Below are 23,503 nucleotides of genomic sequence, written 5' to 3'. Positions count from 1 at the left end.
AGGAGGGGCGAGAGGCCGGGACCCGGGGGCTCAGTCCGGCCGGGCAGGGGCCACCGGGAGCGCTGGGAGCGCGGGTCGTGAGCCGGGGGGCGTTCTCCTGCGAAGAAGGGGAGGGCGGCGCATCTATCACCGTAGCCGACCGCCGCCCCAGCCAGTGACTGCAGCTGCTTCTGCCTTAGCCCAGGAAACTGTCCCTTTTATACAGACGGAGAAACTGAGGCACTGAGCAGTTTGGTAACGTGCCCAGGGCCAGTGAAGTGAGGATGGTCAGGGCTTTGGACTGTGCAGCCAACAGACACCACGGGGAGGGGGGAAATCAGAGGTGACCAGAGGAGGGGTCAGCAGGCTAGCAAGACGAGACCTCAGCGAAATGGGAGCTGTGTAGAAAAGGGGGTCCTGGGACGGAAGGAGTTAAAAGGAGGCCAGACCACTCCATAGACCTGACTCCTCCCGCCAGGCCTTCCCAAAGATTCCCAAGGTTCCCAGGGCAGGGAGAAGGGACGAGGATGCCCATACACAAACACACACAGGAAACAGCCCAGGATGTCGGGGAGGAGAGGGGGGAGCAAGGGGGAGCCCAAGACATTGACGGTCAGGGGTCTGGGCGGAGGTACAAGCCCACCAGGATGGGGGCAGAGTTTGGAAGCGAGGAGGGAGGACTGGGGGTGACATGCCACAGGGAAGAGAAATCCAGGCTCCTGTGAGCTGTGTGCTTTTCTGTGAGACTCCCCAATGCCTCCCTGAAGGTGGTTGTCTTCCTATTTCATAGGAGGGCACTGAGGCTCAGAGAAGAAAGGGGCTTGCTCAGGACCACCCAGATGCGGGGTTCCATGGCAGGATTAATGAGAGCAGTGGGGAACTGGAGACACGATGCCTAAGGGCCCCAGGAAACCTGACTTGGACCCCTGAAGCTGGAGTGACAGAGTTCCCTTGGGGATGCCAGGGACTGAGATGGGGTGTGCCCTAAGCTGGCAAATGATGAGATCGCTAGCCTGTGGCCGCCCATTCCAAAGAAAACAGCAGGCCCCAAGCGGCAATGACTTATTAGGGGCTCCGGCAGGGCTGGACCTGACATCCTGCCAGCGATCAATTGCATGGGGCTGCTCTGGGGGTCGTGGGGGGCTGGGTCTCATTCCCCTTGCTCTCCACCAGGCCGCCCAGCCCAACGTCCAGAGCCCAGCCCTCCAGAGCCAGAGCCCCAGACCCCCGAAGGGTCCCAGGCAGGAGCAGAGGGGCCCCCCAGCCCTGAGGCATCGCGGAGCCCAGCACGGGGAGCCTACCTGCAAAGCCTGGAACCCAGCAGCCGCAGATGGGTGCTGGGGGGGGCTAAGCCACCTGAGGAAGCCTCTTCGGGGCCTGGGGCACCTGGCAGCGGGGAGCCCGCCGGAGAGATCTGGTACAATCCCATCCCTGAGGAGGACCCCAGACCCCCAGAGCCTAAGCCCCCAGGGTCACATCTGGCCTCGGTGGAGCCTGAGGGCCTGGCCCCCCAAGGTGAGCTCAAGTCGCATACCCCCTCGCCCCAGGTGACCACAAACCTCGCACCCCCTCCCTTTCCCCAGGTGAACACGAGCCTCACCCACCCTCTCTCTCTCCCCTAGATGAGCACAAGCCTCACAATCCCTCCCCCCAAATGAACTCAAGCCCCAGGCTCTTGCCCCAAGCCCAGGTTTCTGGGCCCTGAGGTCCCCTCTCCGCACAGGTGCAGTCCCTGCCAGCCCCCCCACCAAAGCCTCCCGCACCAAGTCCCCGGGCCCGGCCAGGCGCCTCTCTATGAAGATGAAGAAGCTCCCGGAGCTGAGGCGCCGCCTGAGCCTGCGAGGCCCCCGGGCTGGCCGGGAGCGTGACAGGGCTGCTCCTGCAGGCTCTGTCATCAGCCGCTACCACCTGGACAGCAGCGTGGGTAGCCCCGGGCGGGCTGCAGTGGCCGGGGGCACCCGGAGCCCAAGGGCTGGTTACCTCAGCGATGGGGACTCACCGGAGCGCCCTGAGGGGCCCCCGTCACCCACCGCCTTCCGGCCTTATGAGGTGGGCCCTGCAACACGGGCGCCCCCAGCCGCCCTCTGGGGCCGCCTCAGCCTGCACCTGTATGGCCTGGGGGGGCTACGGCCAGCGCCAGGGGCCACCCCGAGAGACCTCTGCTGCCTGCTGCAAGTGGATGGAGTGGCCCGGGCCCGGACAGGGCCGCTGCGAGGGGAATCGGACTTCCTGCGGCTGGACCATACCTTCCACCTGGAGCTGGAGGCCGCCCGGCTGCTGCGGGCTTTAGTGCTGGCATGGGACCCTGGCGTGCGGCGCCACCGGCCCTGTGCCCAGGGCACGGTGCTGCTGCCCACAGTCTTCCGAGGTAGGGCACGTGGCTGCGGGGGAGGAGGGGCAGACCTTAGGGTTCCCCCTTCCCTGAGAGTGCCTTGGAGGCTGGCCTCTGGGGGTGGGAGGTGCAGCTTGGAGTACAGGAACCTTCCAGGCACACCTGGCTCGGGCCTTCTTGTGTCCCCAGGATGTCAGGCCCAGCAGCTGGCCGTGCGCCTCGAGCCCCAGGGTCTGCTGTATGCGAAGCTGACCTTGTCGGAGCAGCAGGAAGCACCTGCTGCCGCTGAGCCCCGAGTCTTTGGGCTGCCCCTGCCGCTGCTGGTAGAGCGGGAGCAGCCCCCGGGCCAGGTGCCCCTCATCATCCAGAAGTGCGTTGGGCAGATCGAACGCCGAGGGCTCCGGGTGAGGCCCATCCCACTGGCCCCTAGACCTCAGACCATCAGGACACCCAGTGTATGGGCTCTGGTCCCCTCCCCCAGTAGCCACTCCTAGCTCCAATTCCAGCTTAGACAGGGGCAGGAGGGCCCCCCAGAGCCCAGCCCGCACCAAGCCCAGAATCCAAGGGTCACCTGTCTTATTACAGGTTCAGGGCCCTTCTGGAGCTCAGAATCTGACGAGAGAAAAGACATGACTCCGATAACTCACAAATGTCAAATTGTAACAGGAGTAAGAGTTAAGAAAGGGAGTTACCTGGGCTTTGGGACAGCTTAAAGCAAAGCCGGACCTGGTTGGGGTAAACAGGGAAGGCTTCCCAGAGGAGGATATGACAAGTGAGCTGAGCAGAGTCTCCTAAGTCAGAGGAGGTGGGAGCCAGGACAAATGACCCAAGCAGAGGGTTGACAAGGCTATGCTGTCCAGGCAGCCAGGTGGGGCCCCTGGTGACAAGTGCCAAGAAGCAAGAAGTTAGGCAGCAAGGCTACAGCCAGTCCCTGACCTCGCAGTCCACAGCATCCACTGGCACCCTAGCCCAGACTTCCAGCCCTCACTCCACTGGGCCCTGATCAGTCTGTGGCCCCAGCAAGAAAACATCTCTCTGTTCCCACCCCCAGGTAGTGGGGCTATACCGTCTGTGCGGCTCAGCAGCTGTGAAGAAAGAGCTTCGGGATGCCTTCGAGCGGGACAGCGCAGCTGTCTGCCTCTCTGAGGACCTGTACCCTGATATCAATGTCATCACTGGTCAGCATGGCCCCCTCTCCCCTGTCTGCTCACCCCACTGACCCCCACCTCAAGGCTGGACTTGTGGCCCCTCTGGGACCCTACCCTTCCTGGCAGGCCTTGTTTTTCACCTTTCTGCACCCTGTCTGCCTCCTCCTACCCCTACTTCGGGCCCCAATGGACCCCTCTGGCCTCAGAAGCCAGGTGTGCCCTGACCAGAGGGTGCCCCATGTTCACAGGCATCCTCAAGGACTATCTTCGAGAGCTGCCCACACCACTCATCACCCAGCCTCTCTATCAGGTGGTGCTGGAGGCCATGGCCCGAGGGCCCCCAAGCAGAGCACCCCCTACCCCTGAGGGCACCCGAGGGCTCCTCAGCTGCCTGCCAGATGTGGAAAGGGTGAGTTGAGTCTGATGGGAGTGGCAGGACATGGAGTGAGCTAATACCAGTACGGTTTCACCCATGATGGGGCCCGCAGTGGGCATGAGGTTGCAGCAACATCACATCCCTACGAAGTAGGTGCTATTAGTATCCCACTTCATTGATTTGGAAACTGAGGCCCAAAGCAGTTGAGTGAGTTCCCCAAGCTTGTGCAGCCAGGATGTGTCAAAAGCATTCCAAACACAGGTCTGTCAACCTAACACAAGGGAGGTTGGTTCCTGGCTATGAGAACCTGGACAAGTCCCATCCCTCTATGTGCCTCAGAACCTCCATCTGTAAAATGAGATTCATGCCCGCTCTGCTTAACACAGAGAGGAGTGAGTTTGAGTGCAAGCTCTGCCATTCCAAGGCTTGGCTGCCTTTGGCCTCAGTCCCCCCTCCAGCAAAATAGGATCATAATACCCATACCTAGTGATTAAGTCTTAATTCGACCACATCCCAGGTATGAGACCTTGAACCTCAGTTTTCTCACTCTTAGCCACCTTAGACTCCCACAGCTGCCTGTCTTATGCCCTGCCAACCCTCTCCCCAGGCCACACTAACGCTTCTCCTGGACCACCTGCGCCTCGTCTCCTCCTACCATGCCCACAACCGCATGACCCCACAGAACCTGGCCGTATGCTTCGGGCCTGTGCTGTTGCCGGCACGCCAGGCGCCCGCATGGCCCCGCATCCGCAGCTCTGGCCCAGGCCTCGCCAACGCAGTGGACTTCAAGCGCCACATCGAGGTGCTGCACTACCTGCTGCAGTCTTGGCCAGGTGAGCTCTTCCGCCTCTCCCTCCGGGGAAACTGGTCACTGTTTACCTCCGTAACCAGTTCAGATCCCGCCAATCAATCTCTGATGCAGTTAGAGACCTTACCTCTTGACATGCCAATCAGAGGCCTGGTTGCCTAAGCAACCTATTCTAGCTCTGCCAATGAAATCCTAATCCGGTAGAAGGCTTTGCCATTCCACAGGCCAATCAGAAGCTCGGTTACCTAAACAGCCAATCAAGAGGCTGGTTGTCGTTGCTGTGCTTGACACACCCCTCTCCCCCACCAGACCCTCACTTGCCCCCAGAAGCTCCAGACGTCGCACCATACTTGCGACCCAAACGACAGCCACCGCTGCACCTGCCGCTAGCAAGCCCTGAAGTGGTAACTCGGCCTCGTGGCCAGGGAGGCCCTGAGAGCCCCCCAACCAACCGCTACGCTGGCGACTGGAGCGTTTGCGGGCGGGACTTCCTGCCCTGTGGGCGGGACTTCCTGTCTGGCCCCGACTACGACCACGTGACAGGCAGCGACAGCGAGGACGACGATGAAGTGGGCGAGTCTAGAGGTGTTGCAGACTTCGAAGACGAGTTCGATGCGCCCTTCAACCCGCACCTGAATCTCAAAGACTTTGACGCCCTCATCCTGGACCTGGAGAGAGAGCTCTCCAAGCAGATCAACGTGTGCCTCTGAGCCAGCGGGACCCGAGTCCCAGTTGCAAAGGCGATGGATGCCCTAACGTCCTAGGAGGACCAGATCTGTTGCTCAGGCAGAGCTCCTGGTTGCTAGGGAGTCGCCAAAGGACCAACTGCCTATTACTGCGAATCGTTCCTAGTTTCCGGTGCCCAGTACGTGGGCACTAATTGAGAAGGACAGGGACTGGGGATTTTTAGGGACCAGCGATTGTGGCCATCCTTCCTTAGCACTAAGGGCTTCTCTCGTTGCCAAAAGGCAGTTTCCTGCTTGCTAGGCTGGCCTCTCTTGCCTCCCCTTGACCGGGGAAACACCAGTTACTTTGAGCATCACCCTGGCGTGGGCAGACACTCCTAGTCAGTCCTCTTGCTGCTGCCAACCAAATCAGTATTAGCTTTGAGCACTACACTCCATTTCGCCCTCCCTCGGAGGACCCAGGGACTATCATGAGGTACTGTTTGGGGGGAGGCAGCCCCTATCCCGGGCTCCAGCTGGATAGGGGCAGCCTGGGGCTTATAGAAAAACAGCTGGTTTCCCCACCCTCTTTTCCAGGGAAGACCCCATGATTAGCCCTGCAGCCAGCAAATGGAGATAACAGAGTCTGGCTCTTCACCTCCTCCGTTCCCCCTCCCCACTCCTGAAAAAATTGAGCACTTAATCTCTCCCTTTCGGAGGGGCCCCACCTGAAGTGTCAGGCTGGGGGCAATTTGGTACGGAACATATTTATTGCCTCCGTGTGTGTGTGTGTGTGTGTGTGTGTGTGTGTGTGTGTGTGTGTGTGTGTATGTGTGTGCGCGCATACACGTCTGGAGCAGACGTGTGGGGCTCTTTCAGGGACCACAGAGGGGGTAAGAGTTCACAGTGCCCAGCCACCCTGAAATCCCCAGAAATGTGCCTCAGTGGACCTCAGAGCTCCAGTGGGAGAGTAGGGTGCCCTCTTATCTCCCTCTTCTTTACCGCACCTCCATTTTTGTGGACAATAAATCAATATGCACAGGTTCCAGCACTGAGTATTTGGACCCACATGGGCCAGAGGTGGTTTATTCAGTCTGTAAGAGAGGACAAAGGGCACAGCTGGGCCCATAGAGAGAAAGGCCCAAAAGCTCTCCCAGGATGCCAGGGAGCCTCTCTGAGCTTTGACCCTTCAAATTCTTCCTCAGGGAAGGTTGTGGAGTCATTGTGTCTCAAGAGATAAGCCCAGGGCAGGCAATAATGAGTCTCCAAAGCAGCTGGGCACAGTCTGAGAGAGTAGGAAGGCAGCCAATCATACTGGCCCACAAGGCCCTATACAGCAATGGAACCATCACGGAAGTCCGTCTTCCCAATGAGGATATTGACTACGACTGGATGGCCATCCCGGCACTGCTGCTGGGCATCACGTAGCACCTTGACTACCTGATCCTCATTCTCCCGTGACAGCAGCAAGCCCCGGGCTCCAAGACCCATGGCTGCTTTGTGGTAATCTAAAGGGGGTGATTAGGTCAGACTGCAAGCAGGGACCCAGCCCAGCATGTAACCAGCTCAGGAGGGGAATACAAGATTAGCTGGGCCTCAAACAACCTCCCATCCTCCCCACCCTGGTGAGGCCCCCCTTACCAGTATAGGCCAGGCCACAGGCCACATTGCTGCCCAGGCTGGGCACCTGCTCCCGAGAAATCTGGGTCCAGCCTGCATCATTCCCTATCAAGGCCACCACTGGAATCTGCGGGAAGAAAATGAGGCCAGGCCACAGCCTTCTGCTCCACAGCTTGGCCAGCCAGATGACAGAAACAGGAACAAGGCTTCTGCCAGACAGAGGAGGCTCCTTCCCTCAACCCACCCTTGTGACATCTACCAGAACCACAGGTTCTAAGCTTCCCTCAGGGCAGTCCAATCACCTTGTGTCTGACAAATGTGTCAAATTCAATGAGGCTATATCCAAAGGCTCCATCACCAAATAGGCACCAGACCTGGAGAGGTGGGGGGGACCCAGACAGTTAGGGTGGTTTGTGTGGTGCAGAAAGTCTCCCACAAAGCAGAAAGTCTCCCACCTCCCATGCCTCACCTCGGCATCTGGCCGGCACAGCTTGGCCCCAAGTGCAAATCCAGCACCAACTCCCAGAGTCCCAAAGGCCCCTAGGAAGACCAAGAGCAGGTGAGTGTGAAGGGATCCAGACAGTGCAAGATGTCCCAGGCCTGGACCCCTCCTCACCAGGATCGAGCCAGCACAGGGGACCACGGGGCTGTACCAAGTGGGCGGCAGTGCCCACAAAGTCCCCGCCATCCACCACCAAAATCGAGTTGTCAGGCAGACTTTCCTCCACCAGCTGCAGCACCTGCACTGGGTTCAGGTGCTGGGCCACAGGCATCGCTGCCTTCTCCCTGCAACAAGGCAACTAGGTCAGCAGGGCCAGAAGCAGAGCCTGCCAGAAACTCCCTCCCATACCAGTCTGCCCAGCCCCCACCGAAAGGTCTGCTCCTTCTGCCGGTCAGCTTCCCTCAGTTCCTCCACCCAGTCTGAGGCCCATGTCTGGCCCCGAAGGCCTTCCATCAGTTTCAGCACGAAGGAGCCTACATCTCCTGGGAAAAGAAGAGTGCACAGCTGTGAGGAGGTGGCTTCCTCCTGTCCTTCAGGCACCAGAGGCCTGAGGACAGCAGGAAGCCAGCAGCAGTAGCCAAGCAGGTGGCCTGGAAGCAGGTCAGGGCTACTTCCAAAACAAAACCGGTGAAACACCCCAGAACCTACCAGAACCAAGCGAGCAGAGCCTGGGTGAAAGGGAGGGCAAGGCCTGAGAAACAAGGCTTACAGAGCACAAAGCAGGCTGCAAACCCAAGCCAGCCCATCATTTCCCTCCACCCACCCCAGATCATGAAGTCCTGTCAATTCTGCCTGTGAAACAGTGATACAAACAGTTCCATCCAGCAAACACACCTCTCACACCCAGGCATGCAGAAGCTCACAGTGATTGTTAATGAAGTGAATAAAAGAATAAACTGCCCAGTGATATACTTTGATCATTTTCAAAATGATCAAATGGATGCTCAGAGAAGTTGCTCTTTCACCCCATCTCACCTGTGTCCCGGCCCTTTTTAACAGTCCCACTGGCGTCCACCCAGAGTCTTTCCAACCTGCCACCCTCAGCTGCTAAAGTGGACCTTCCCAGCACAAATGCAGTGGTACCACTTTGCTGCTTTTCACAAGTGCTCTGTTGTCTACACTGTCAACGTCCTTAGAACGATGGGCCAAGTAGGGCACAGACAAGGGACTGAAGTGGGGGGTAGGGCAAGGGCATGATAACAGAGAGGCTCAGAAGCCAAGGAATGAACTTCCTGTCCTGAGGGCAGCGGGTGGTGTGGGAGGGTACAGGATCACATGCACATTTCCAAGCTCCTTCTGTGTCCAGGCCACCATCTGTTCCTACAGATGTACCCGTCAATCTGAGAGCCAACTATGTGTCTCCGGCTGAGTGGTCTCCCCGGGAGGCAGGGTCTAGGCCTCCACCACCAGCACCCGGCTCAAGCCAGCTGCAGCAGAGGAGGACAGGGCATGTGTGTGTGTATGGGGGGTGTTGGGGGACTCACCCTGCACAGCCTCCTGGGGCTTCCAGAAAACGTCTGAGTTGAGCAACATCTCTTCCCGGTTACGATTGACGGTGATGATCTTGCTGCTACGGCTGAGGACACGGCCATAGGACATGCGGAAGTCACACACAATTCCTGGGGTGGGGGACAGGAACGCAGTGGACAGAAGGCCCATATTCTGAAGTGTCCACTACCGTATTGATCCACTGTGGTAGACTGCATACAAAAGGGCCCCCGTTTTTCACCTCTCCCTGCACCTGTGCCATCCACAATTACTTGACAACTCCCAGAACCCTTGAATCTGGGCTGGCCTCCCGACCTGCTTTGGTCAACAGGAGATGGCAAAAGTGACAGCACACCATTCCTGATACCAGGCTTCACGAAGCCACACAGCTTCCACTCGCTCTTGAATAACTGTGCTCCCCTGGCCCTGCAGTTTTCTCTTCCTCCACCAAGTGAGACAACCCAGGCTCACGCGCTGGAGAATTAAAAAGCTCACGCCTATAATCCCAGCACTTTGGGAAGCTAAGGCAGGAGGATGGCTGAGCCCAGGAGTTCAAGACCAGCCTGGGCAACATAGGAAGACCTCGTCTCTATAAAAAAAAGTTTCAAAATTAGCCGGGTGTGATGATGTACACCTGTAGTCCCAGCTACTTGGGAGGCTGAGGTGGGAAGATCACTTGAGCCCAGGAGTTTGAGGCTGCAGTGCACTATGATCGTGCCACTGCACTTCAGCCCTTCAGCCTGTGTGACAGAGTGAGACCCTGACTCAACAACAAAAAAAAATAGCATGGGGAAGCATGGGCATGGAGTGGAGAACTCAGTCACCACAACTGAGGCCCTCTCAAACCAGCTGCAGAGAAATCAACCCCCAAATGGATGAGCAGGCCCAGCCTGGAATAGTACAGCTGCCTACCTGCCTACCCAACTGCAGCCTCATGAACAAGCCCAGCTAAAACCAGAACTACTGCCTTCTCTGTGAGTAGGTCTTGAGAAATCAGAAATGCATTTTAAGCCACTGAGTTTGGGGGCTGGTTGTTACATGGCAATAACTAAGTGATACACCTATGATATGTCTGGCAGCGTTCAAATTTATGTGAAATTGTGTCTCAGGTACGGTAGGGCCTGTTAGATGTTCATACTCCTCTGGGTGGAGCTGGGTGAAAGAGTGAAGGGTGCCTGGAGAGAGGGGGGAGTAGAAAGAGGGAGGGGAGGAGGCTGAAGCCCACCTGCCAGGACAACGACATCTGCCTTCTTCAGGGCAGCACTGCGGTTCTGCCGGATGTGGAGGGGGTGGTTGCGGCCCAGCAGCCCCCGTGCCATCCCACCTAGAAAGCAGGGGACACCCAGGGTCTCCACGGCAGCCCTGGGGGTCCAGGCAGAGCAGAGGTCAGTATGGCCAAGGGCCCGTCCCATCCCCACAGGCCACCCGAGGACCCGGTACCAGGAATGTGACACAAGGGCAGGGCTAGGGCATCTCACCGGAGCTTGACGGCAGGTGTCGGGGACAGCAGGGCTTGGCTCCCTAGTACCATCAGGGGCCTCTTGGCCCGGCTCAAGATCTCTATACAGCGCTGAACCTGAGGCGAGAAGCAGGGCTCAAAGAGCTGTCCTTGAGTCACTCAGTTCCCAAGATCAAGGCGCCAATACTGGGTCAGGGAGAACATAAGAGGACCCCACCAGGCAGGGATCCTTGGCCAGGGAAGAGACGTGGCTCACCTGCTGGAGAGATGCCTGAGGGATGTCCAGGGGCAGGGGTCCCTCAGGCTGAGGCTCCCAGGCCCCCGCAAAGAGGTTGGCCAAGTGATTCTCTAAGTACCTGCAAGAGGGAGAGAAAGAGGCCAAATTACCAGGATTCATTACGGGAATACCAGGTGCTGAGGAAGGAGAGGGGCTCAGGAAGGGGCCAGGAAAGGACCCAGGAGCAAAGTGGGAGGAGGACAGGGTGGACAAGTGACACCATAGAGACAGATAAACCCGGGTGGCCTAATCTCCAGCTGCCTGTTTCCCCTCAGGAGCCTCTGGTGATCACCCCAACTTGACACAGTCCCCCCAAGAACAAGTAGTGCAGGAGTGTCAGGATCAGGGCCACGGGGCAGAGAGATGTGCGCTTGAGTCCCAGCTCTGCTACTTCTAAGCTGTGTGACTTTGGGCAAGTGACTTCACCTTTCTGAGCTTCCTCCTCTGTGAAATGTAAAAAAGGCTCAAGATCTATGCACTTAGGATGTAAGGCACTTTGCAAAATAATCTGTGGGATTCATTGCCATCACCCGGTCACAGTGCCTTCTTGGTCTCCCTACTCATCAGGCTCCGGGCCCCCAAGCTTCCTGAAAGCCCTGTGGGGAGGGTGCGGGGAGGGTGGTCCTAGAGACACAAGCATAGATCCTGCCCTCAAGGAACACTCAATCCAACCCAGCACAGACACGTGGGCGTTAGCAGGAAGCTGCCGGAGCTCAGAGCCAAAAGTGGCTGTTTTCTCTGTTAAGCCAAAAATGGCTGTTTTCTGTTTTCTTTGTTAACAAGATCACAGAGAGGAGGCCAAGGATAGAACCGTGGGAAATTCCAACATTTAAAGCAAAGGCCATGGGCAGCTGAAGGAGAGGGCAATGGGGGAGGGAAGAGAGAAAGACAACTGGGAGGTCAGGGGGCAAAATGCATTATGAATGAGACCACAGAACAAAATCACTCCTGCTTGAGCCAGCCCTCAGGCGCTTCCCACGCCCAGAGCCCAGGGACTTGACCTGTCTTGTCCATTGATGTTGCCAGGTGCCTGTCATGGCACCTGGCACGTAAGTGGCGCTCACTAAACACATGAAACAGGAGGGGCAAGGACAGGCAAAGGGAGGAATGGGGGGGAGAAAGAAGAAGGCAAAGAGGAAGGGGAGGAGGAGGGAGGGACAAGGAGGAAGACAAAAAGGGTAAGGGGAGGAGAAGGGAGGTGGAAAAGGAAGGAAAAGACAAAGAGGAAGGGGAGGAGGAAGAGGAGAAAGGGAAGGGGAAGAGGGTGAAGGCTGTTCTAAGCCTCTCCCCTCTGTTCACTGCTGCCTCCACAAGGGCCCCGTTGCTTTCCCAACCCACCAGGTTCACTCCTGCCTCAGGACCTTTGCATATGCTGGTCACTCTACCTGGAATGCTCTCCCCAGCCGGCTCCTCTCAGTCTATATACAAATCAAAGGAGAATAGGTGAGGGAAGGAGGCCCAAGGAGCGGACAGGGGACAGAAGAGGGCATGGTAGGGGCGGGGCTACTAACCAGGCAACCCCTCGGGCCACGAGGCCCTTGGGCGGCTTGGCTGCCACCATCTCCTTCTGGACCATGAAGAAGGGGTACAGCACATCAATGGGCAGCTCCACAAACACTGGTCCTGCGGGAGCAGGGCGGACACTGAGCCTGTAACACCTCCCCCAGCCCTGGGCCCCTGACCACTCCCAGCATGGCCATCCTCCACCTACCTGGGGTGCCCGACTGGGCAGCAGCCATCGCGGCCCTCAGGGTGGGCACGATGTCCCGCACCCTCCGCACAGATGCACAGAATTTGCAGAGCGGCCGGAACAGGGACATCTGATCAATGGCCTGGAGTGCACCCCGGTTCTGGCAGAGACAGAGGTGAGACAGTTGTCATGTGAGGCCTTTGAGCCTGCCTAGGGCCCCCACCACCCCCCAAGGACTGGGCACCTGCAGCAGAGTGCCAGAGGCTCCACCCAGAAGCAGGACCGGGGATTGGGCTATCTGGGCATTCTTCACTGCAGTCACTGTGTTGGTGAGGCCGGGGCCTGCCGTCACTGCCGCCACGCCTACTGTCCCTAGAATACAGACTCAGTCACAGCTGTGCCCACCCTCCTGGCCATAATCCCATCCCCCCCAAAAAAAAAACCATACCCCTCACAGACACCCTATCCCATGGTTCTACCCACCCCTACCCTCTTTGCAATGCCCTCACCGGTCAGGCGAGCTACAGCATCAGCAGCAAAGACAGCCGTGACCTCATGACGTGTGTCTACCACACGAATGCCCAGCTTCTCACAGGCCACCAGCAGTGGGGAAATATGCCCACCAACCAGTGTAAATATAAACCGCACGCCATGGGCCTTAAGCACAGCCGCCACGTTCTCCCCACCATGCCGAACGCTTGCCTTGTCCACCTTGGCCAGGGGAGAGAAAAGAGCAAAACAGTCAAGGGGCAGCTGGGTAGAGGGGATAATCCCCCTGCCCCAGGTAGAGGGGGCAGGAGCAGGGTAGAGGTTAGGGAAACCATGGTCTTAGGCGCACATTATACTGTGCACATGGCCCAGAGCAGGGGACAGCATCTATCAGATCCTCTTATCAGCTAAGGACACCAAGACATGTCCAAGCAAGATTCAAGGTCTGATAGAACCCACATTCTTAAGTGCCTCACTCTGTTACATTGCCCGCCTCAGGGATAACAGTGAAATCGGGAAGAGAAGAGAAGGTGGGAGTTTGGCCTGTTGTGACTAGTGCCTGCATTCTTCTGATATGCCTGCAGGGCCTGGCAGCCAGACTGCTGATCCCAGCTTACCTGACTCCCTCCTGATCGATGGCAAACAGGCCCAGGCCCAGCTGACAGACTGACAGCTACCACGTGCCTGGCACAGGAGTGGCATGCTGACACAGACTGTCAAGGTCTCCCAGCCCCAGCTTCCTCACAGCCCAGCACACCCGAAGTCTTTGCCTTAAATCTCCATAAGTCCTCAAGGTTAGTGACATCACTCCTGGCTAGAAGAAGGACTGGAGAGTGGTTTGGGGAGGGAGAGGTCAAGACTGGTCCCAGGTAGGAGAGGAAAGATTGGGGAGGTCTAGGAAAGGAGCACATTTTGGGTAGCTATGGGGTCAGCTCTTCCCAAACAAATCACCTAGGGTAAACCACCACACAACTTCTCTAAGCCTCAGTTTCCTCCTGCAGAAAATGATGACAAAAACAACAACACCTACTTTCAGGGACATGATAAGGGGTACATGAGAAAAGAGCTGAGCACAGCAGAGGACAACTGTCACAAAACTGTCACAGCCACCCCCTCTGGTGCCTGTCTTTGGCTCCCTGATCCTGCGTGAAAGGACCTAACTGCGTATTTAAGAAGCACAAGAGTGCTATCTGCTCCGTGAAAAAAAGTTCAGGATCCCTGGAGGGGGAGGTAGACAGACAGGGTGTGAGTAACTGGGTAGCAGCAGCTTCCGGATTATCTCTTGGCAAAGTCCAGGGCCCCATATGCAGCTTGTCAATGGGGACAGGGCCCCGGACAGAGTCTCCTGACCACCTCCTCTGGACTAATCAGGGCTCCCTTTCCTCGCCTGTAGAATGGGTGAGCTGGAAGGAACGCCCTGAGGCCCTTCCTTTTTTGGCTGCCCCCAGCCCGCCTCCAGTCTGAGCCCCCCGTCTGAGTCCCCGCACCTTGTGCATCAGCTGATAAAAGAGCCCCAGGCGGTGGGCGGCGCCCAGCAAGGCGGCCACCAGCGTCCCGCAGGCCAGGAGCAGGAAGGCAGGGAAGAAGCTCCCGGCAGCGGCAGCTGCCGCAGGGGTCTCCATGACCTAAGGGAGAAAGGGTAGTGCCTAGACGTGGGCGCGACAGATCGCTAATCCGAAAGAAAATACACCCCCGTCGCTAGTTTCGGCGCGGCCACGCCCCTTACGCGCCCAGGCTGGGAGCGAGGCCATGGGTCTCAGGACCCCGGCAGCACTTCTCAGAGACCAGGCCACGCCCCTTGGCAGCGCGAGGCCCCATCCCCTGACGTCATCACCATCCCCACACAAACTAGGTCACCACAAGTCACCGCGGCGACCACGGCAACAGAGTTATCTTCCCACTCACCTACTTGTCAATAGTTAGCGGGAAGCCCCGCCTCTCTTACAACAGGACCCCGACTCTCAGCCCCAGTGGTGAGCCCGCCCCACGTTACGTCACCAAAAGAACGAGACCACGCCCCCCAGGTTACCCTGTACGACCCTCTGCTCAAGCCACGCCTGTCCCCTTAACGTCGCAGCCCGAGCCTGACCCCCGATTCCAGGCCTCGGGTCGAGGTCAAATCGCATCAGAATGCTTCTGACACTCGCTCGACCCCCGGAGCTCTTCAACATTCACCTACAAGAAATGGCGCTGACTCCAGGCGAATTCAGGCCCTCCGTGTCACGTGACCCGGGCGCGAGACCGTGCCCCTTTCGCTCACTTGTTTCAGCAGCGCCCCGTAGTCCGGACGGATGCGCCTGCGCAGTCTCTACTGGCCGCCTCGCACGCAGGCCCCGCCTTCCCTCGTCTATCATTGGTTAGCACTCACTTTTTTTTTTTTTTTTTTAAACCAAGAAGCCACGCCCTTAAGCGGCTCCCTTAGCCAAGACCCTGGAGGGCCTGCATTCCGCAGCCTTCTGCTGGCTCCACGTTGCAGGCTCGTAGGTTTCAACTCTCCGAGCGCAACTTGCTTTCCACACCAGCCTTTCACGTTGGCCAGGCTGTTGTTTGGACGGTCACGCTCCCGCTCCCCAGAGCCCCACCATCAGGGACCTTGTCCCAAGCAAGCCCTGCCCCAGCCCAAGCACCAGGTCGGCCCCATCGCCCATAGCCCCGCCCCGATGTTGGCTCCGCCCCCACAGGCCCCTCCCCCTTCCCGGAATGTGTGCTTGGTTTCGCTTGCCTAGGAGCAAATGCTGGCCCCAGGCTGCGTTCCACCACTTTCCTGCCCTTTGGCCTCCAAAAAATTATCTCCCCTTTAGTGAAGGGGGAGTCAGTCGTTCTGGGACAGAACCCCCTGCTTTTATTCGAGATACGTCTTGCCGTTTAAATGGCTTCCATCCTGTTTCTGGGATTTGCCTCTGAAGATTCTTCCCCATCGTTAATTTTACCGTCTATTAAATTATTCCTACATTCTAATCTAACCCATTTATTTTTAAAAACTCTCCGGAAGCAATGGCTCACAGTTGTAATTCCAGCACAGCAGTTTGGGAGGCTGAGACGTGAAGATTGCTTGAAGAAGTTCGAGACAAGCCTGGGTGATAGAGAAAGACCTCGTCTCTGCAAAAAGCCAAAAAATTAGCCGGGCGTGGTGGTGCGTGCCTGTAGTTCCAGCAACTATAGGGGCTGAAGCGGGAGGATCGCCTGAGCCCAGGAGGTCGATCAAACAACAACAAAACAATAAAAACAAAAATTCCTCTGGTTCTACGTTCTCCATCTGTTATGCTGCTTCTGTTTTGTTTGGGTTTGGGGTTTTTGAGTTGGAGTCTTACTCTGTTGCCAAGACCGGAGTGCAGTAGCATGCTCCTGGCCACCGAAGCCTTGACCTGCTAGGCTCAGGCAATCCTTCCTCTTCAGCCTTCCAAGTAGCTAAAGATACAGGCATGGACCACGATGCACTCAGCAATTTTTTTTTTAATTGTAGAGAGGAGGTCTCGCCATGTTGCCCAGCCTGGTCTTGAACCTGTGGGCTCAGGCAATCCTCTCACCTCCGCTTGGAGTCTCACTCTGTCACTCAGGCTAGAGTACAGTGGCACACTCCTGGCCGCTGCAGCCTCAACCTGCTGGGCTCAGGTGATCTTTCCACCTCAGCCTTCCAAGTAGCTGGAACTACAGGCACACACCACCACGCCTGGCTAATTTTTTGATTTATTGTAGAGACGAGGTCTTACCATGTTGCCCAGACTGATTTGGAACCTCTGGGTTCAAGCAATCCTTGGGCCTCTACCTTCCAAAGTACTGAGATTACAGCCTGAGCGACCACACCTGGCCTTTTTTTTTTTTTTAAAGCAAAATTCCTCCAGCTAGTTATCTATACCTGCTGACTCCACAACCAGATCTCATATTCTCTCTTGAACTCAATTTAAATAGCCACTTCCTGCCATTCCCTCTTGAACTCAATTTAAATAGCCTCTTCCTGCCACTCCAGAGCTACTCTGGATTATTCTAACAGCTTCCAAATCAGTTGTTCTCCCTCTTGCCTCTCAGTTGACTCATTGTCCTCGAGCTCTACAAATGCCGCAAGGGCCCATAATTAACAGGATAAAATCCAAACTTCCTAGAAGGGCCTTCGAGACCCAGCTAAAAACTCCCAGAACCAGTGATGCAGTAGCAGTCTTCACTTTATATCAAACACTGATTGTGTGCCAGGGGCTGTTCCATGCATTAACTCATTTAATCCTCACAAATGCCCTGTAAGGCAGGTGTGTTATCATTATCCCCGTTTCACAAATGAGAGGAAACTGGAGCACAGAGGGGTTAGGGAACTTGCCCAAGGTCACACCACTTGCAAGTAGTAGAGGCAGAATGGGAGCTCAAGGGAGTGCCACCTGGCCCCCTGGACTAGTAGAACCTCGAGGATGGATCCTGTGCTTTAACCATGTTTGGCTTCTCCAGGCCCATCAGGATGCAGATTCCCTAGTGCTTACCTCCCAGCTACAGCATCTGTTTTTTTGTTTTTGTCTTTTTGTCTATGGATTTCTAGGCCACCAAAATCCATTTTACCCAGTGAAAGGACATAACATAGCTTTAATATACCCACCCAATGAGCAGCCATTTTAACATTGCCTAAATCTCATATTTTTCTAGCAGTTCACTTAACTTACTCTCTAATCACTAGCCAAGGACAGAACCAGTTTCTCAGAGGTAGCTAATGACAGTTGCTGTACAACCCCTTCCCAGTTACTGATAAGCTTTTCTATTCCAAGTATTTGCCTCCACCCATAAGACCCAGGTTAACCTAATCAGCCCTTCATGACCTACTTGACACAGAACCCCGCCACCATGTCAGCAATTGGGTGACTAACCCACCCATCTGCCTGCTGTCCATCACCTGACGTCAGTACCTGCACTTGCCTGACCCTTCGTGACAATGTGGAGCAGACCACGACCCAATCACCTTAATGACCTTCACCCATCAAAGGGAAGGATTGCTGACTCGGTGGCTCAGCCTGTAATCCCGCGCCTTGGGAGACTGAGGTGAGTGGATTGCCTGAGCCCGCGGGTTTGAGACCTACCTGGGCAGCTTGGCAAGACCTCATCTCTACAATAAATCAAAAATTAGCCGATTGTGGTAGCGCGAGTCTGTAGTTCCAGCTACTTGGAAGGCTGATGCAGAAGGATTGCCGAAACGCAGCAGGTCAAGGCTGCAGTGGCCGGGAGCAGCCACTGCACTCCAGTCTGAGTGACAGAGTGAGACTCCAACTCAAAACAAAACAAAACAAAAAAAATACAAAGGGAAGGATTCAAAGAACTCAACCACAAGCAGCCAGCCACCATTGTCTTACTAGCCTCTGGTGTGCCATGTGCTCTTTGAGCTATGGCTGGTGCCATATTTCCTGGCTTTGGCCCCTTGGGGAGGTGAATCTCCTCTTTCTTTCACTCTAATTTACTTTCTAAATAAACTATATTTTCTAATCTGATTTCTGTGCAATTCTTTGCATCTTTCTCGTGGCTCCAGAGCGCACACCAGACACACACCCTAGTGGGCCTGACCTTACATTCTGGAGGCCCCGCTGGGAGTGTGACCTAACACCCAGCTATGTAGCAAGCCAGAGTTGCTGGAGGAATTAATGCCTCCCTCTGGCAGAGCAGCCTTCAGTCCAATGACCATAGGACCTTAGTGAATAAATACTCCTGTTCTCTCACCCCTTGAGTAGGACAACTCACAGGTGTGTTTCTGCATTCACTTCCAGACCTTCCAGTGCAATCAAGCCCCAGCTGCCCACAGTGGTCACTTGCTTGGATAACACACCCTTTACTGGTTGCCTTCTCTTTCCCAATTCATTTCCTCCCTCCCCTACTAGAGTTATTTCAGATCAGCTATCAAACTTTTCTTTTTTCTTCTTTTTATGAGACAGAGTCTCATTCTGTCACCCAGCATGGAGTACAGTGGCACGATCCCAGCTCACCACAGCCTCAACTTCCTGGTTTCAGACTATCCTCCCACCTCAGCCTCCCAAGTAGCTGGGACTACAAGCATGTGCCATCAAGACTGGCTAATTTTTTCTTTTTTTGTAGAGACGAGGTCTTACTATGTTGCCTGGGCTGGTGTTGAGCTCCTGTGCTCAAGCAATCCTCCCACCTCAGGCTACCAAAATGCTGGGATTACAGGCATGAGTCACCACACCAGGCCCAATATCAAACTTTTCAAACAAAGCACTTCCTCAGTCTACTTCTGGGTGACTTCATCTAAGATTCAGAGCTTGGTACAAATATAAATGCATAAAGTTCTGCTGAACAAGTGAGTGATTGCTCGCCTGCAAGAACAGCAATAAGTGTCATCTAGAATGTAGTAAAAGGATGTGAAAGAAAAATCCTGATCCTTCTAACTGTCATCTTTGACAGAAACATTGCCTGTAAGCCAGAGGTGCTTGCTAATTTTTTTATTCGTTTGTAGAAATGATGTCTCGCCATGTTGCCCAAGCTAGTCTCAAATTCATGAGCTCAAGCAACCCTCCCACCCCTGCCTCCTCAAGTGCTGGAATTACAGGCGTGAGTCACTGTGTCTCCTATTCCACTCTACATACATCCTTGAGAACACAGACTTCAGAGCTAGTCTTCCTGTGTTCAATTCACAGTAGTGCTGCCACTCCCTGATTCTGGGACTTTGCTGAGGTTGTCAACTGCTCTTTATTTTTTCTTATCAGAGAACTATAGTCCATATCTACTTCATAGGGTTGTTCATGAAGCTCTAATGAGTAATTCTTCTAATGTTTAAAATAGCAGCTGGCTTAGGCACCTCATTGACAAGAAAGTCAAAGTCGAAGTAACTAAATGCAATGTGGATGGAATCCTGGGACAGAAAATCAACATTTCTAGAAAAACTGGAGATATTTGAATAAAGTCTGGAATTTAGTTCATAGTAATGTGCCAAAGCTAGTTTCTTAGTTTTGACAAATGTACTCCTGTTCTGTAAGATGTTGACTATGAGGTAAACTGGATGAAGGGTTTACAACTTTTTTGCAAATCCAAGATTATTCCAAAATAGAAAGTTTATTGAAAAAAAATTAAGGGGAGGCAATGCACTGATATGGTCCAGGTTGTGAAGTTAGAACAGGTGAAGTTTGTGAAACTGTGTGTTAAGGCTGACCTGGCTGGCTTGTGGCCTTGCTCTTAGGGTGATAGAAATGAGTTCTGAATTGAAAAGTTTCAGGTAGATGTGAATCTGAAAGGCTTATGACAAGATGGGCCAAGTTCACCAACCCTTGCCTCCAAATAATTTTGTTGGAGAAATGCCAATCATTGTTCCAAAAAAAAAAAAGTGGGATGATAGACAACAGACACACAGAAGGATGGGGTCGGGGTGGATGATGGGAAATTACTTAATGGGTAAAATGTACATTCAGTTGATGGATACCCTACAAGCCCTGACTTCACCACTACACAATCTATACATGCAACAAAACTGCACTTCTAGTCCATGTATTTGTACAAACAAAAAGAAGAAAAGGGGGGAAAAAAACCAAAGTCTGTTTTGGGGTTGTTTTTTTTTTGAGTTGGAGTCTCACTCTGTCGCCCAGACTGGAGTGCAGTGGCCGCTCCCGGCCACCACAGCCTCGCCCGCTGGGCTCCGGCAGTCCTTCTGCCTCAGCCTTCTGAATAGCCAGAATTACAGGCATGTGCTACCACGCCCGGCTGATTTTTTTTTTAATTTATTGTAGAGATGAGGTCTTGCTGCCCAGGTGGGTCTCGAACCCGTGAGCTCAGGCAATCCACTCACCTCAGCCTCCCAAAGGCGCGGGATTACAGGCTGAGCCACCGAGCCCGGCTTAGGGGTTGTTTTTTTTTTGTCGGAATCTCACTCTATCACCCAGGCTGGAGTGCAATGGCATGCTCTTGGCCACCACAGACTCGACCTTCTGGGTTCAGGCGATCCTTCTGCCTCAGCCTTCCAAGTAGCTGGATCCACGGCATGTGCCAGTACATCCAGCTAATTTTTTGATTTATTGTAGAGACCATGTCTTGCCATATTGCTCAGGCTGTCACAAACCCCTGAGTTCAGGCAATCCTCTCGTCTCCACCTTCCAAAGTGCTGGAATTGCAAGTGTGAGCCATTGCGACTGGCAAAGTCTGTGTTCTTATTCACCACACTGTCATTTCTTGAATGAGAAACCTTTGTTCAGCTTCATCCTATGCAATATTATTCATGAACTTACATTTTGATCTATTAGTTATATGTTTTCTTTCTCCTTTCTTTCTTATTTTTTTTGGGGGGGCTTCAGGGTCTCACTCTATCACCCAGGCTGGAGTACAGTGACACAATCATGGCTCACTGCAGCCTCAACCTCCTAGGCTCAGGTGATCCTTCCGCCTCAGCTGCCTGAGTAGCTAGGACAGGTGCACACCAGTATGCCCAGCTAATTTTTTAATTTTTTTGTGAAGACCGGATCTTGCTATGTTTCCCAGTCTGGTCTCGAATTCCTGGGCTCTAACAATCCTCCTGCCTCCGCCTTCCAAAGTGCTAGGATCATAGGCATCAGTCACCGTGTTTGGCCTAGTTATGCATTTTCTAATACACCTTAAAATAAATGCATCATTATTAAAAGAAAAAGCATTTATCTTCCTGGCCCTAACACCACAAACGGAATGCACTCCACACTCTTGGAAGCTGCAGGCATACACCCGTACATTGTTCACACTGACAGTGTCAGTGCCCAGAGCTAATCTGAGAACCTTGGGAAGATTGCATCTCCTGACACAGACACCCTACACTTTGCAAAACGCTTTCACTGTTTGGTACTTTCTCTCACAATTCTGTTTGGCTGGCCTCCCATTGTACCTGCCACAGGGGAGATAAGACAGCACAAAGTCCATCAGTGATTATAAGTTTCCTAGGGCTGCTGCAACTGTTGAGGGGTTCAAACAACAGAAATGTATTCTCTCACAGTTCAGGAGACCAGACGTCCCAAATCAAGGTGGGCATGATGAGTGGTTCATGCCTGTAATTCCAGCACTTTGAAATACTGAGGCAGTAGCCCTGTAGTTCCAGCTACTTGAGAGGCTGAGGTAGAAGGATCATCTGAGTCCAGGAGGTCAAGGCAGCGGTGATCATGCTACTGCCTGGGCAACGGAGTGAGACGCCAGCCAAAAGAAATTTTTTTTTGTGTTTTTTTTTTTTTGAGTCAGAGTCTCACTGTTTCACCCAGGCAGTGGCACACTCACAGCCACCCCAACGCCCACTTGTTGGACTCAGGTGATTCTTCTGTCTTAGCATTTCAAGTAGCTGGAACTAAGGTGCACGATACCATGCCTGGATAATTTTTTGATTTATTTTAGAGACAAGGTCTTGCCATGTTGCCCAGGTTAGTCTTGAACCCGTGGGTTCAGGCAATCCTCTCGCCTCCACCTCCCAAAGTGCTGGGATTATAGGCATGAGCCACCACAACCGGCCTCAAAAACATTTTTGAAATTAAAATAAATAAAATGTAGGTGTTATTCTATTAAAAAATAAATCAAGGCATCAGCACAGTCTGCAGGAGAATCTGTTCTATGTCTCTCTCCTGACTTCTGGTAGCTGCCAGCAATCCTTGGTGTTCTTATCTTGAAGACATATTGCTCCAATCTCTGCCTCTGTCACATCACCTTCATCTCTGTATTTTTGTGTGTCCTTTTCCCTCTCTCTTTCTCTTTTTTAAAATTGGAAACGAGGCCTTGCTATGTTGCCCAAGCTTGTCTCAATCTCCTGGCCTCAAGCAATCCTCCTGCCCTGGCCTCCCAAAGTGTTGGGATTACAGGAATGAGCCACCACAAGGCTGCTTGTCATTGGATTGAGGGCCCACTCTAATCCAGGATGATCATCTCGAGAGCCTTACCCAAATTACATCTACAAAGACCCTATTTCCAAACAAGGGCACATTCTGAGATTCCAGGTATAAGAAAAAGAATGATTTATTTTCACAAAAAGCCACAAGCTGTACATAACTGCTTTTTGGTAAGTCACTTCCTGCTTCTTGTTCAAAACGGACTTTTACTTTGGTGGGCTTTTTCATTTAAACTTCGATGGAAACCAATTAAAACAAAATCTTTTAAGTTAAGAAGCAAATAGGACTTGCAAATAAAGTAAGTGTGTCATACTTATGTTAACCAATTAATAAATAGAACATGCAAATAAGCTAACCATGTAAACCAATCTATATATAACATGTAGGCAACGTTCGGAAAAGTAATGTAGGCTCTGGAAGTACCCAACCTATGGGAAAACAGGAAAGGAACTTGCATTTTAGGACTTAAATACTCTGGCTAAAACTGTTTCTGTGTACCTGCCCATCTGAGTGACACCCGTTCTTTCAAGACCGTTATTTTTAAAAGTTGCTTCACTCTACTAATCTCCAAGTCTTCTTGTTGTTTTTAAACAACCCAGTCTGGAGGTATAGGTGTCCCCTAGAACCCTCATTTCTAGCACAGGTGAACATGAATTTGAGGGAAACACTGTTATACACAGTACAATTGGGTTATAGGTTCTCTGTCAGAAGTCTGACACAGAGAGGGGAAAGAGTCAGTTAGAAGTGGCCAGAAGCTGCGCTCGGTGGCTCAGCCTGTAATCCCGCGCTTTGGGAGGCTGAGGTGAGTGAATTGCCTGAGCCCGCAGGTTCAAGACCCGCTTGGGCAACTTGGTGAGACCTCATCTCTAC

General features: G+C 53.9%; 2 protein-coding genes across 3 annotated transcripts in view; one reads left to right on the top strand and one right to left on the bottom strand.

The window, feature by feature from the left end:
• The window catches only part of SYDE1 (synapse defective Rho GTPase homolog 1), a 7,647-nt gene extending 2,294 nt beyond the window's left edge, over nucleotides 1-5,353 (top strand). Inside the window, exons 2-8 of the mRNA XM_008069639.2 lie at nucleotides 1,153-1,494; nucleotides 1,703-2,347; nucleotides 2,501-2,715; nucleotides 3,363-3,489; nucleotides 3,708-3,868; nucleotides 4,443-4,668; nucleotides 4,953-5,353. Coding sequence (XP_008067830.2) covers nucleotides 1,774-2,347; nucleotides 2,501-2,715; nucleotides 3,363-3,489; nucleotides 3,708-3,868; nucleotides 4,443-4,668; nucleotides 4,953-5,353 — 1,704 coding nt within the window. The 5' untranslated portion in view covers nucleotides 1,153-1,494; nucleotides 1,703-1,773. The remainder of the gene's footprint in view (nucleotides 1-1,152; nucleotides 1,495-1,702; nucleotides 2,348-2,500; nucleotides 2,716-3,362; nucleotides 3,490-3,707; nucleotides 3,869-4,442; nucleotides 4,669-4,952) is intronic.
• Nucleotides 5,354-6,360: 1,007 nt separating this feature from the next.
• Nucleotides 6,361-23,503, bottom strand: part of ILVBL (ilvB acetolactate synthase like) — a 33,943-nt gene continuing 16,800 nt past the window's right edge. The window contains exons 1-16 of one of the 2 annotated variants that reach the window (XM_008069634.1): nucleotides 15,003-15,137; nucleotides 14,321-14,479; nucleotides 12,854-13,055; nucleotides 12,589-12,716; nucleotides 12,366-12,504; nucleotides 12,166-12,277; nucleotides 10,634-10,733; nucleotides 10,397-10,494; nucleotides 10,144-10,280; nucleotides 8,915-9,049; nucleotides 7,798-7,912; nucleotides 7,545-7,714; nucleotides 7,398-7,468; nucleotides 7,231-7,302; nucleotides 6,950-7,055; nucleotides 6,361-6,816 (exon numbers count right to left, since the gene is read on the bottom strand). In XM_008069634.1, coding sequence (XP_008067825.1) covers nucleotides 6,638-6,816; nucleotides 6,950-7,055; nucleotides 7,231-7,302; nucleotides 7,398-7,468; nucleotides 7,545-7,714; nucleotides 7,798-7,912; nucleotides 8,915-9,049; nucleotides 10,144-10,280; nucleotides 10,397-10,494; nucleotides 10,634-10,733; nucleotides 12,166-12,277; nucleotides 12,366-12,504; nucleotides 12,589-12,716; nucleotides 12,854-13,055; nucleotides 14,321-14,455 — 1,899 coding nt within the window. In that variant the 5' untranslated portion in view covers nucleotides 14,456-14,479; nucleotides 15,003-15,137 and the 3' untranslated portion in view covers nucleotides 6,361-6,637. Of the gene's footprint in view, nucleotides 6,817-6,949; nucleotides 7,056-7,230; nucleotides 7,303-7,397; nucleotides 7,469-7,544; nucleotides 7,715-7,797; nucleotides 7,913-8,914; nucleotides 9,050-10,143; nucleotides 10,281-10,396; nucleotides 10,495-10,633; nucleotides 10,734-12,165; nucleotides 12,278-12,365; nucleotides 12,505-12,588; nucleotides 12,717-12,853; nucleotides 13,056-14,320; nucleotides 14,480-15,002; nucleotides 15,138-23,503 lie in introns of those variants that run through there. The other variant, XM_021718389.1, reaches the window with a different exon arrangement.

Source organism: Carlito syrichta, unplaced genomic scaffold, assembly GCF_000164805.1.
Source record: "Carlito syrichta isolate Samal-C Ts95f unplaced genomic scaffold, Tarsius_syrichta-2.0.1 Scaffold312151, whole genome shotgun sequence".
NCBI lineage: Eukaryota > Metazoa > Chordata > Mammalia > Primates > Tarsiidae > Carlito > Carlito syrichta.
This window is presented reverse-complemented; position numbering and strand designations above follow the sequence as displayed.